At 42.6% G+C, this 14,472-nt stretch overlaps 1 protein-coding gene across 1 annotated transcript in view; it reads right to left on the reverse strand.

Moving 5' to 3' along the window:
* The window catches only part of TMCO6 (transmembrane and coiled-coil domains 6), a 167,839-nt gene that overhangs the window by 57,984 nt on the left and 95,383 nt on the right, over positions 1–14,472 (reverse strand). Inside the window, exons 11-12 of the mRNA XM_085617809.1 lie at positions 9,163–9,257; positions 3,708–3,875 (exon numbers count right to left, since the gene is read on the reverse strand). Of these exons, the coding sequence (XP_085473935.1) occupies positions 3,708–3,875; positions 9,163–9,257 (263 nt within the window). The remainder of the gene's footprint in view (positions 1–3,707; positions 3,876–9,162; positions 9,258–14,472) is intronic.

Here is a 14,472-nt window from a genome sequence, read left to right on the forward strand (position 1 = left end):
CATGGATCACCTTTAACAACCATGAAAAGACTACAACGGATTCAGAACTCAGCTGCCAGACTACTCTTGCACATCAAACCTCGAGATCACATCTCACCTACCTTGAAAGCCCTGCATTGGTTACTGGTTGCCAGAAGATCCACGTTCAAGCTACTTTGTATCACCCACAAAGCAATACATGGAAAGGGACCACTCTCCATCAGGAAGAAAATCACCAAACACATTCAACAAAGGAACCTCCGCTCTAAAGGGGCATCTCGCCACAAAATCCCAAGATACAAGAAAAAACCATGGGTGGCACATCCTTCTCTGTTCAAGCAGCCAAACTATGGAACTTTTTACCCCCCCCCCCCCCCCCCCCCAACATAAGATCCACTGACAACCATCTTATCTTCAGAAAACTACTCAAGAATTGGCTCTTCCCCACATAAGCACCATACGCAAACAAAAATTTACAGCATATCCCTCTGTATATAAGCATTTATTTTCACTATAGATCTGTACCTATCTTTGTATAAACATGAAGAATTATTATGTTGTAAAAACAAAAATCCCCTTTGGTCTACATGTACTTGCTTCCATTGTGCATCTATGTACCTTCCATGTACTTGGATCTGTGTGTCTGTTACTTTTCTCCTGAAAAAGCATATCCAATGCACTACCCTATTTCTCATCCTGTACCTCCATCAATATCTTTAATCTACATATACTCGCCTCCTTTATGCATCTATATACTTTCAATGTACTTATGGATCTATATATTTATCACTTTCTTCTAATTTAGCATCTTCAATGCACTACCCTATTTCTCAGCCTATACTTATCTCAATATATCTTCTAGCCCAACTTTCTGAACCATTTCAAACTTTTCTTCTACTCTTTCTAATGCACTACCCTACTCTCTCACCCTATACATCTATCGATATATCCTCTACATCCACTCTCTCATTTATCCCAAACCCCATACCACTACTATGATCCCCAAAATAACCCTTTCTAGACTCTCTCCTACTCTACCCCTCCTTGCATCATCTGACACCCCTTTTACTATACCGATCCCACAAAACAAACCTTTCTAAACTCTTCCCTCTGAGTCTGCCCCTCAAAAACCCCTTTTACTCATCCAAAAGCCTCCTCCTACTGCTATGACCTAAAAGAAAAATCCAAATCCTTCACTCTTCTATCCCTCCATAATCCTTTTCCATCAAAATAACAGACTAATTTGTTCACTTCTCAAATTCCATATTCTACTATACTAATTCACCACTTATCCTTTATGGGTTCCAGAATAGCGTGCTACTCGCCAAACCTTTTTCCATTTTGTACCCCTCCCCAACCCTTCTCAATCTAAATAACTGACTAACATATCCACCACTCAAATTACTTTCATGTTTCACCGTACTAATTCAACACTAATCCTTATGGGTTCCGGAGTAGCGTGCTACTCGCCCAAAAAGCACTTCAAAACCCCATCAGGGGTAGCAAGCGCTAAATAAATACAAACCTCTTTCCCTCTTCTATCTCGCCACCTACCCTTCTCTATCCAAATAACTGAATAACATATCCACCACTCAAATTACTTCATATTTCACTATACTAATTTTCAACACTAATCCTTTATGGGTTCCGGAGTAGCGAGTTACTCGCCAAAAAAGCACTTCAACACCCATCAGGGGTAACAGGTGCTCTATGAATGCAAACCTTTCTTCCCCTTCCATCCCTCTGCTATCCTTCTCACTCCAAATAACTGACTAATATCCACCAATCAAATTACTTTCATATTTCACCATACTAATTCACCACTAATCCTTTATGGGTTTCCGGAGAAGTGTGCTTCAACACCCCATCAGGGGTAACAAGCGCTATATAAATACAAACCTTTTTTTACCTCTGCTAGCCTTCCGAATACAAATTACTGACTAACCTATCCACCACTAAAATGTACTTGCATGTTTCACCATACTAATTCAACACTAATCCTTTATGGGTTTCCGGAGAAGTGTGCTTCAACACCCCATCAGGGGTAACAAGCGCTATATAAATACAAACCTTTTTTTACCTCTGCAAGCCTTCCGAATACAAATAACTGACTAACCTATCCACCACTAAAATGTACTTGCATGTTTCACAATACTAATTCAACACTAATCCTCCATGGGCCCCGGAGTAGCGTGCTACTCGCCGAAAAAGCGCTTTGACGCCGCGTCGGGGTAGTAAGCGCTATATAAATGCAACTACAATTACAATACAATAAGGAGTCAATAGGGGCCTCTCACTCAGAAACCTTACTTTGCACTAGCTTGTCAAGCACAGTGCTTTCATCTGAAGCATTCGGTCCCTAGTATACTTTAAAAACCACAAGCCAGAACCTCTGCCAACACCATTCTACAGAAAGATTTACCTTCCAACCACAGATGGTGGAGTAAAGCAATGACAAACGCAAAATTCCTCTTGAGTTAAAATAGCAAAGAACAGACAGAAAGTAGGGAATTTGCACACACAGACCAAGACATTCTGCTAGCGTTGCACAAATGAAGCAAGGAAGTATCATTCCTCTTTAAGCCTTTAAAAAGGTCTAGTGCTAAGTAAATACCTGGGATGCACAAACACTGAACCAGACGAACATATATCTAGACCTGTAATACATAATTGCAGTCAAAACAGACAATTAAAAATAAGGATGCTCACGTGACATGCTCACCACTCGGGCATTAACAGTCTTGAATAACCTTCCAGTAGATTTGCAGAAGCAACCAGACCAATCAGAATTTAGGGTAACACCAAAAACTCAACATCGGCATAAATGTGCCCCCTTTCAGTCAAAAGGCCTGACATCAGCACCTGCCTCAGCTGTTTCATCTCACATACATCCGTTTTCTGGCTATAGCCCTTCCAATGTATCCTTAGCGTGGTCCCATTGCAACCACAACCTACATTGGGCACAGCCTGATGGGGTCTTACCAGAACAGCCACCCAGAACTCCTAAGGCTAGGCTGGCCCATTGCTTTGCAGACAACAGCAAGCCATCCTGGGATAGGAGAGTGAGAGGGCCTGTCTCTTAGGGTCCCAGGGGGGACTTCCGACCTACCATAAGCAGCCAGGATTAGAAGGGGTCTTTGTTGGGAAGCTCCAATCACTTCATCTATCTTGTGGCTATGCAGACATATTCATGAAATAGAGTAGGTAGTGTGGAAAAAGAAGAGCCTATATGAAGCACTGTTGGAAATAAAGGAAGGGACGTGCCAACTGTTTCTATTAAACCATGCCTAGTTCATCTCTTGCCATCCTTTATTTATTAGTCACTGTCAGATGCTGGCTCCACACTACAACCTTCCAAATCTCAAGTCCCCCTCCTTATTGACATGGGTAGAGAAGCCAGAAGGCAGGCTGTGTGTTCCAAGCAGCACCATAACATCCTTTCACTTAACCATTCCTTATTTCCAACCAGTTCCTTTTCCTCACTTATTACGTTACACTAAATTCCTCCCGTCCCCATTTCTACCGTCCATAGGCTCCAAGTGATCTAAAATGGCTGCACAGTCGGGCTATATAAATATTCAAATTGTTTTTTAAAGGGCGCTAATGAGTATTGATGCTCGACTTTAGATACACTACTCTTCACAGAGCTGAAGCACTGAGGTTCTGCACATTTTTTGTCTGCATCCTGATACCTGTGGTTGGCATTTAGCATTTCTACATATGCTCACCTCCGAACAGTGCCTGAAAAGCAGATGGAGTAACTCCAGGCTCTGACCAGCAACATCCAGGTCTAGCAGCTGCAAAGCTGTGATCAGGGCAGGCAGCACATGCTGGTGTCTGAGCTGCTGGCAGTATGCAGGACCCTTCTCCGCCATGTTGCACAAAACTGTGAGAACCTCAAAGTAAGAAAAGGACAGTTTGTAACTCATGTACCACAAGTGAAATAAATATATAATAAAAAAAAAAATGCAGCTCTTTAATGGTAAAAATGAATGTTCCTTTTTTATGTCAAATTGAATTTGAAACTTTTCACAAAAGCTGCAAAAGACGGGAAATACACCGTAAGAAACAGCAAAGACAATCCTTACATCCAATGGTAACAGAAATAATTAATTTCACTCAGCCTATACAATACTACATTTGATCAATTATTATGATGCAACCATTTATATAAAAACAATACGGCTAGGAAAGATGACAAAAAAGAAAGTGGAAAAAAACACATTTGACAAATAGCTTGTTGCACACTTATAATCTATTAAAACATGGCCAACCACCTGCATACTTACAATACAATCTCAATGTATGATAATAATAAATCTTTATTGCTTGAATAATAAAAATCATTGCAATCAAAACATCTTCACATCACACAATATTTAAAAACTGTACCACAATTATTATTTAAGAATTTACCAATACATTCATAATTATGTCACAAAACCAGACCAATTCACCATACATTGTGCATATAAAAAGGATATAAAATCAATCTAAAATTGGCTTAATCATGAATAGCTAATTACATTGGTAGCACATATAAAAATACATCAATTACTATAACAGGACATTGCACATATTGCATTATAAAGTGCCAACATGCAATGATTACTAATTCCAATATTTAAAGACAAGAATAAAATGCAATAAAAACACATCAATTACTATAACAGGATATTGCACATATTGCATTTTAAAGTGCCAACGTGCAATAATGACTAATTCCATTGTATAAAGACAATAATAAAGTGTATCAATAATTACTGTAACAGGGAAGCTTCTATTCTTACAATTATCACCCTAGCAGCATGAACACTAAGTTACACAAAATATCAAAATGTGTTTAAAAAAGCTATTAAGTTCCCGGGACATAGATATAATACATCTCAAACATGTTATATCAAACATTTTTCGGCTGCATTTACATTTTTTATCAGTTGGCCTAACAACGGGAATCGATTCACCAGATAATGACCTAATTGGTGCCTGGCAAGCTGATCTAACCCCGATCTTCAAGAATAGGGGTTTCAAAAAGGTATGTTGAATGTTAATCAGTTTAGGACACACGCACACTATATGTACTAATGTTTCTTGTGGCCATCCGCATAGTCTACAATTAGAATCCGGACACTGCTGAATCCATGACTGCGTGCCCTCTTGTTGGATTTATTCCCATTCGTAATTTTAAATTTTATTTTTGCTGAGAAATGAGCAGTCAAATATGGCTGAATGCGTAGAAATTGGTATGAGTTAATCACATACCATGCATAACTTTTCCCTACTAATGCATTTTTATCCAACTTGTGGGATTTAGCTTTAATCAGTTTTTTTTTTTTATTAACTTATAGTTGGGAATTTTCAAGTCTTGGAGCGCTATTTGCAGACAAATATCCCTTAGGGAGGTTAAAATATGGGATCTCTATTTGACAGCCTAAGCAGACTTATCTAATTCGAACCCGCAATTGTTCCCTAGGGTTGCAGGAGCTGAAGAAAACATAGAAAACATACATTTCAAAAATGCTCCTTCTGATACCAGGAACTGTCTCTGGAGACCAAACTCTAATCTTATTCCTGCTTGGCCTACTGATCTGGGAATCCCAAAGGTTGCTTTGAAGGCCTTAACTACCAATAGATCTAGGAGCTTCGCATCTTTACCTCTGGTAATGGGTGAGCCATATTGAAGGGTTGGCTGTAATTTGGGTTTCATGACTTTAAGAATGACTTTATGATTGACAATTAAACGATTTTTTTAAGCATTTAAAAGCATGAATTAAAATCACAGTTTTTGCCCTTAGGTCCTTAAAATGGTATTTGAGAGAAACTCGGTTATCGAACACCACCCCTAAATATCTATAAGTTTTAACAACTTAAATGGGGCCTGCTCGCGCCCTCCATGTATTGAACTTCTGTTTTACAGATCCAATTTTCATGATTTTGTTTTTTTAAACATTCAGTTCAAGGCCATTTATTTGTATGTAATCATCAAAGGCGTTTATAAGTCTTTGTAGGCCAATAGGAGCGTGGCTCAGGAGGATAGTATCATCAGCATATTGAAGGTAGCTGATTTGCACCCCTTCCAACCTTGGGGCATGGGCATTAATAGAGTCCAGAGGCTGAGAAAAATAAATTAAAAAGGCAAGGGGCAAGAACACAACCTTGCTTTAGGCCATTATAAATTCTGATTTTCCTTGAGAAGGAACTACCATCACCCAACCTGACTTGAACCCAGGTATCCGTATACAAAAGTATAACAGCCTTCAACAGTTTCCCTGGGATGCCCCAGCCAAGCAATTTTTTCCATAACAAATTTCGAGGAACTGAGTCAAAGGCTGCCTTTAAATCAATAAAAGCAATATATACATGTTGTTTTTAAGACAGTCCGCTCAGCAAGTAACGTGAGTGCCAACAGGTTGGTAGTGGTGGATTAGCCCTTCCAAAAAACAGTTTGGTTAAATGTAATGATGCTTTCCTGCTTTGCCCAATTTTCCAATTCTTTCAACAAAATGGAGGCAAAGACCTTTGCATCAACACCAGTCAACAAAAGTAAACAGTAATTAGCGGGATTGTCTACCGGACCACTTTCTAAATTAAGGTTCAAATCAAAACTAGAATCACTAAGTTTGACTGTGGTATTCATCTCCTGGCACTCACCACTCTCCATATCAATAGTTGATATACTATTTTCCCCATAACCAAAGCACATAACTGGTTTATTTACCGCCTGATCCACTGTGCCATACAAATTAGTAATAAAAGTTACCCAACTGGTTTCTGATATATTTACACGAAATTCCCTGCAGTCTCCCCTTTCAAGCTTGTTAATTACTGCCCAAAATCTTTTTGCATTGTTTTTTTTGGAAGCAGATAGTAAACTGTTCCAAAGCCCTGTTTGATAATTAAATTTAGCCTTCCAAACTTCTTGTTTATAAACTTTTCTAAGTTCCTTCAAATTTTCTTTATGAACAGAGTAAGACTGATGCAATCTATGAGCAAACGCCTCCCGAACAGCTCTATTAAGTGATTTCTTTATCTTCAATAACTTAGAAGTAAACCATATGTTCGAAGATTTTAAAGGATTATTTACTTTTCTAACCTGTTGGGCTGCAAATTTCCCCACCAGGGACGTTATAATAAAGTTCCATTTGTTAATCATATTACATCCCCCAGCTCACACTGGTCACCTTCCTTTATTAATGTTTTAGCAGCTTGTGTAATATCCTCTTCTTTAGCTGTATGCCACACTAACCTCTTCAGATTATATGAGGAATGGGCCATATTGGGAAGTTCATTAGGTCTAGGATAACACTTCACTAAAAAATTAAATGTTACGATCTGAGGGTTATGATCACTTTCGAGCCGAGGGATTACCGTATATACAGACAGTTTTGATCTTAAGTTATCTGAAATAAACGTATAGTCAACAATTGATCCTTGTTTAGAATTTTTAAATGTGGGGATGAACCTAGATTTTTCTTTTAACTGACTAAACCCAGCCTCGGACATAATATCACAACACTCTTTTGCAATTCAGTCTGTCTTACCGTTTACTAAGGAAAACGGAATCTGATGCAAATTAAAATCACCAGAGACTATAAAGCTTGCTTCCGGGTGCTGTATTATTAATGTACTTAAAATATCTCGCAAGATATACAGCTGTGGAGACTTATTTTTTCTGGCACTTAGATACAGAGGAGTATAATTAGACTAGATTCAGTATTATTCAGCACAAGAGATTGTAACCAGCCCAGATAAAAATCCACCTTTTCCACTACTAAATTTAGGTTAGCGGCAATGTAGTACGACAGTCCACACTTTGCATGGCCTGATTTATTAGTTTGCACTGTAAAGAGACTATATTCATTAAACCCAAGCAAGGGAGTCATTTGTTCGCTCCATGGTTCTTTAAGTAATAAAATTGTAAAAGAATTTAGAAATTATATTGTATCGGGGTCAGACAGTAGACTGTTCAGCCCAAGAACATTCCAAGAGCATAGTCGTATTTGCATAGTATTAACATCTGTAGCTAAGGACATTCAATTTCTATCTCCTCGGAGCACCTTTGCCAGAGTAGCTGGAAGCCAGGATCAATCCAATGTTTGTTAAATAAACTTCTCATATTCTTCTTGGTATGATCAAATCCTAACTTCAGTCGTCCACCATTGGTATCACACACGGTTCCCATACTTTTCAACCCGTTAATTAGTAAATATCAAAGGATGTGAAAGCCAAATCAGTTCTGATTAGAGACAAAAATACTACTTCCCACGTCATGGAACAGCACTTAGAACATGGCCTATTCACCTTCTTACCAAGAACATATTCGAAGCGCTCCAACACTTGCAATGTAACCACTCCCTGAAAACCCACTGCAAGAGCTATAGTGTTCCCGGATCGAGATGACAAGCTCAAAATAGGACAGTTCTATTAGACAGCTGCACCACGTGGTTAGGGGTCAATACACCACTTTCTACTACATTATCAAAAATTATGGTTAAAGTCCCAGGCAGCAGACACAGCACAAACTCCTCCTCACTTCAGTTCATTCAGCTGGAGACCACGGTTCTTGTCCCCAATGTATACCACAATTTTCAGGACCCATGAGGTCTACACACTGAAGTAGGACCTCTGAAGATGTGCTCAATTTGGGAGAATAAGAACATCATCTACTCGTGTTAGCACTGCATGTTTGTCTGTATCTTTAGAGAATAAACACTAGGAGCCCTATTACAAAAACCGGATGACATATATCTTTGCAGGAGGACAGTGTGGTCTTCTCTTTGAAGTGAATCATAAAATCAGCTTGGAATTTGTTCCTGTGGGTGCGGACCATAATTTGCTTAGCTAGACCATGGGCACCACAATGGATACGCCCACTACATAGAGAGAGCAACAGCTAACATAGTTAAACTAACCAGTTTTATTTCAGAAATGAGGCTCAATTTATTTGTAACTTACTGTATATTTTCGATTTTCTTTTGGTAATGTCTAGCAAACACTCCCTACTATTTGTTATATTTTCCCATAAAAGGGAATGGTAGGCTGGAACTGACTGTGTACAGCAGTTAGCATACTGACTTTGAAGAATTTGCACATGTGCACTAAAAGGTGACCACGCCTACTGATCATAGCAGCAATCATGGCTCAAAGCCTTCCGAGGAGAGGTTGGCCATGAGAACAACCTACCAGAAGATTCACTGCCTTGGAAACTGACAGCAGCTGAAGGAGAGCGGGGAGCAGGTCCCAGTGTAGTATGGCTGAGCAGAACACTGGGTCATCCACTGCAAAAAGAAGAGAGTCTGTTACCAACCTAATACAGGCTGAGTAATGTTAGTTGTTTTCAAGTTACAGAGAAGACTAGACCAATTAGTTATTTTGCTCAGTTTGGATTAAGGTGAAAATAATTGTTACTTCCATCATTCTCTGTCAAACATTCATCGTTCGGTTTCCCTGTACCACTTTCTGCAACCACATGGCCACATATGAACTACGCAAGCAATCAAATACAGAAAACATCCTGTATAAAGCTGTCGTGGAGATAGCTTGAAGCACTAATACACCAACAGCAGAGACTGATTTGTGATAGGTTCACTTATGCTTTCACCCATCAAGTGTTGATAAAGTGAGCAACACAGAGACATAATCTATATTATCAGTGGGCTCTGAATGTTTGCAAGCTTGATGTCGGCAGCCGAAGTTAATGCGTGCGCTGTAGACCGAAACAACAGAATCAAGCACACCCCTCATGTGTCTGGCATTAAAAAGGATGTTCTCATGATACAGCCTCAGGGGATCACGTATGTGAGGGAGGTATAGACACACTTCGGCAGCAGCACTGGTTTCAGATCAGAGCTCCTCGAATAGTTGTGTTAGGGTATGCTTGGCAGCGCTCACCAGGCTCAGCATACGCTTACAAGAGACCAGTGGTCGAAGTGGGCGGGGTCTGAGGGTCACGATGTGACCATACTTTTTTAATTAAAGAAAAAGAGTTCTGTTGTTTGATGAGGAAACTGTCCTGAGATGGTTAATTTCGAGAGTTGAAATGCTTCAACAGAAGTTAAGTCTCTTGTGTTCTGAAACCAAAAGAGGGGTAGGCAGCTAAACAAGCCTTCTTCCCAGCATGCCTGCTTGCTTAAACAAACTATAAGGGTAGAGGCCTACACCCAATGGGGGCAGAAAAGTGCCAGCGGAATAAACTGTGCTAAGGCCTGGGAATGTGTTATAGCAAACAAATGATGGACGGAATGCTGACAATGCAAACATTCTCCCCCAGTCAAAAGATCTGGGTTAAATCCATTGTTCATTTGCCCAGTACGCCACCCCAGTTTGGACCCAGCCATATGCAAACCAGTCTTGACCCTGTGCTCCATGGGAACAGTCCAGAACGAACTGCCAGGCCAGGTCCTCCCTGGACCGGAAACAAGCATCCTGGGACCAGTTTCAGGGTAGGTCACCCTTCTTCAGCCAGGCTAGCTTGAATCCAGTGGCACAGTGAGCAAGGGACCCATGTCTGGGCATACCCATCCCACTTAGGGTGAAAAGTGTTACAGCAAACAAATGATGGACGGAATGCTGACAATGCAAACATTCTCCCCCAGTCAAAAGATCTGGGTTAAATCCATCGTTCTTCTGCCCACTGCGCCACCCCAGTTTGGACCCAGCCATGTGCAAACCAGTCTTGACCCTGTGCCCCATGCAAACAGTCCAGACTCCTCTTCTTTTTCTTTTGCTTTCTCGCCCTAAGTGCGCCAGGTATGCCCAGACGTGGGTCCTCGGCTCACTGTGCCCCTGGAGTCAAGCTATCCTGGCTGAAGAGGGGTGAAACCCGGAAACCGGTCCTAGGATAATTGTTTCCGGTCCAGGGAGGACCTGGCTTGGCAGTTCGGGCTGGACTGTTCCCATGAAGCACAGGGTCAAGACTGATTTGCATATGGCCAGGTCTAAACTGGAGTGGCATGGTGTGCACAAGAATGATGGATTTAACCCAGATCTCTTGACTGGGGCTGAATGTTTTGATTTGTTCTGCATTCCGTCCATCAATTGTGTGTCTTTTGCTTTCTCGCCCCAAGTGTGCCAGGTATGCCCAGACGTGAGTCCTGGGCTCACTGTGCCAACGGAATCAAGCTATCCTGCCTGAAGAGGGGTGAAACCCCGAAACCGGTCCTAGGATGCTTGTTTCCAGTCCAGGGAGGACATGGCTTGGCAGTTCTGGCTGGACTGTTCCCATGAGGCACAGGGTCAAGACTGATTTGCATATGGCCAGGTCTAAACTGTGGTGGCATGGTGAGCAAAATAATGATGGATTTAACCCAGATCTCTTGACTGGGTGTGAATGTTTTGATTTGTTCTGCATTCCGTTCATCAATTGTGTGTCTTTTGCTTTCAAGGCCTGGGAATGTGGCGGGTCCTGAAAGGGACAAGCAAAACAAAAGGCCGGAAGTGGCCACCACCCCCACCCCCAAGAAGGGGGCGGAGAAGAAAACTGCACTAAAGCAAACTAAAGGGTGCACAGCCCACCCGCCAATGGCAGAGCGGAGTAGTATTCAAAATTACCCCTGCAGGCAAGGTAAGTTCATTTAAGTGCCCTCCCATGCCCGTAATCCCTCACTGTCTATTGGGACAAGTGGGGTGGCGACTAAAAGAGCGAGGAGCGAAAGGATCGAGGACAAGCACGCCGCACCACAAAGAGGATTGCTAAAGATGGCCCCCTTAACCCCAGTCTTCAAAGCTCCCACCTAGTTAGCTCACTGCAAGGAAAGACTGGGTCTCTTAGGAGGAAGAGGGACCCAGGTAAAAAGCTCTTACCAGGGGAAACAACAAACAGCACAACAACGTGCAGCACTTTACCTGGGGAAGTGGCACAGTGGACCACTTGTGCACCGAAGGAGTCGGCATGCCCGGGGAAGTCCAGCGGGGAAGACATGACGACAGTGGACCTGCCCACCCCAGGCGCGAAGCAGTGGAACACCGGGAACAAGGGGTGGGACTGACACACCGTGCAGTCAGCAGCACAAGACACACAGAAGAGACATGGGGGGAGCAGCATTTGGGCATCCACAGAGGTTTTTTGCCTACAAGCAGAGCGGGCCCATAATACAAGCGGCCCCTGCTCAGCAAAAGTCACTACAGAAGGCAGCCCCCACCCATAGGGAACAGAGATACAGCACAGCACCAAACACAACGCGAGTGGCTCGGAGGCCCCACGTTTTACTCAAGTAGGAGCGCTCCCAAAGAAAGAGCAGCAGTGTCTTGCCTCGGACCTTAGGTAAACTGAGTGGGGACATTTGTTTCACACATGAGCAGCTGAAAGGAATCAAAGGGCATACTTACTGCACACTAGGCCAGGGCCTGAAGGAGCATTTGGGGACAGCCCACAGAGAAGACGTGACCCATAGTGCAAAGGCAGAAGGCCAGGCAACAGGCAGACTATCAGCTGTGGACAACCCCAGCTGGAGTGACACGACCCAGCTGCAAAAGGTGCACAAGAATGGGGCTCTAGGACAGCCTGCAGGGCAACTTGACCTGGTGAAGAGCGAATCAACTTCCTTTTTAGCAAGGCCAAAGTAGCGGCAGGACACTAGAGCAGCAGGGGCAGCCAGTTTGGCGACGCAACTGGTCTGCTAACAACTATAAACAACGGGCTCAGCGATGATGGTGGAGCCTGGCAGCAGCGGACATCAAGATGAAATGGATGAAATCTTGAGAGCAGCAAGGGAAGCAGCTGCCACCGATGGCAAAGATTGGCTCCTGGGGCAGCTGAGAGGCAAACCAAGGGGACGGCGCAGCCCGGAAGACTCCAGCGACAGGAGTGAGAGAAAAGAACATTCCGAAGATCATCCCGAGGACAGCGGAGCCTAAAAATCAGCAATGCAATGCTAGCAGGCGTGGCAAGAAAGTGACCAAGAAGAAGGATGTTAAAGAGCTGGGGACAGCGACAGATAGTGAACAACCGTACCAACAAGAGAGCCAAGGCTGCAAATGGTGAGCAGATAAGCGGGACTGTACAAGCATACTTTAAATCATTTGCGCCCCTGCTGTTTGCCAACACCGAGCCGGGGGCAGACACGCTGGGAGTGATCAAGGCAATGGCTCTCGGGGGTCTGGGAACTAACTGTGGGGCCAGGCAAGCGCAGCAAGCACACCCCTGTAGGTCCCACTAGGAGGCCGATCAGCACCTACCTTAACTGAAACACCATCTACAAGCAATAAACCCCCATCGCTCACTGAAGTATGGAGAAGCGCAATAAGAGACAAGGGGCAACCAGGCTAAGGGCGGATAGACACCAGAGACATACAGGAGGGGCACACTGGGTAACCTATATATGGTTACCAGGGCCACATGTTTAGCTAATCTGATATTCTTAGCAGTAAAGATACACAATTGGTGCAAATAATTTATAGACATATCACTACTGGAGATTCAAATAAATGGGTTGCTACATGTGACAGAAAGGACAAGGATAGGAAGAAGATGGTGTGAGTCAGGAAGGAGAGGAACTTTGATAATTGTCTGGATGCATTCAGGATCATGGCATGTATTATAGTAGAAATGTTCCCCCACTGCGCAAAAGACTTATGACTGTATGAATCTGAAATACAAAAGACACAAAGGCAATTCGCGGCAGATGCTTAGCTTGAATATTACAAAGGTTGAGGCTGAAAATGCAAGTGCACCCAGACATGGAATCAGACGAAGATGATGAATCGGGTTACATGCATAAAATGATGGTAGCCAAGGAGCCAAGGAACTGGTCAGGGAAGTCCGAGCAGTCCTTTCGCAGGAGCCATTTCAAAGGGCAGCATGACAAACAGAAATACTTTTTTAAGCAGCACACTACATAAGTTGGAAAGGAGTGCTGCCAGGAAAGGGCTCCTGATCAAATACGATGAATATGAATGCACCTGGGGGCCATCATGCAAATTCAGGCACGTGTGCTCCAACTGTTGGGGCGGGTGCACCCAACAGCAACAAGCATTTGCAATGCAATAGGTCTCGCATTTGTTAAAGTTAGAGCTGTTGACTTTGAAAATTACAATGTTTTTTACTTTTGGTTTTTTATTTGCAGTGTTGTAAATATATTTGCATAGCGCAACTGCTATTGGTATAAAAAAGCAAAAGTAAAAAACATTGTTATTTTTAACGCCAACAGCTCTAACTTTAAGAAATGCGAGAAGTATTGCATTGCAAATGCTTGTAGAAAGTTACTGATTGGAAGAAGAGAAACAGGAGCGAGCCTCACGTGTAAGGCAAAAACCGGGAGGGGAGAGGGTTATAAGAGAATGAGAGAAAGACGGCTAAGGAAAAGAACGATGGGTAAAGAAGATAGTGATGAGTAGAGGCAAGGGAAAAGAGAAGATAGGAGGTCAAAATAATAAAAGAAATGTGAAGGAGACGGGAGTGAGGGAAAGGGAAAGAAAAAATGGTATGAACGAAAAGGGGAAAATAAACAGGTGGAGGAATTAGTGGAATTTAGTACTCTCTTGCAAGATACTTCC

The sequence above is a fragment of the Triturus cristatus genome, chromosome 7 (genome assembly GCF_964204655.1).
Source record: "Triturus cristatus chromosome 7, aTriCri1.1, whole genome shotgun sequence".
Classification (NCBI taxonomy): domain Eukaryota; kingdom Metazoa; phylum Chordata; class Amphibia; order Caudata; family Salamandridae; genus Triturus; species Triturus cristatus.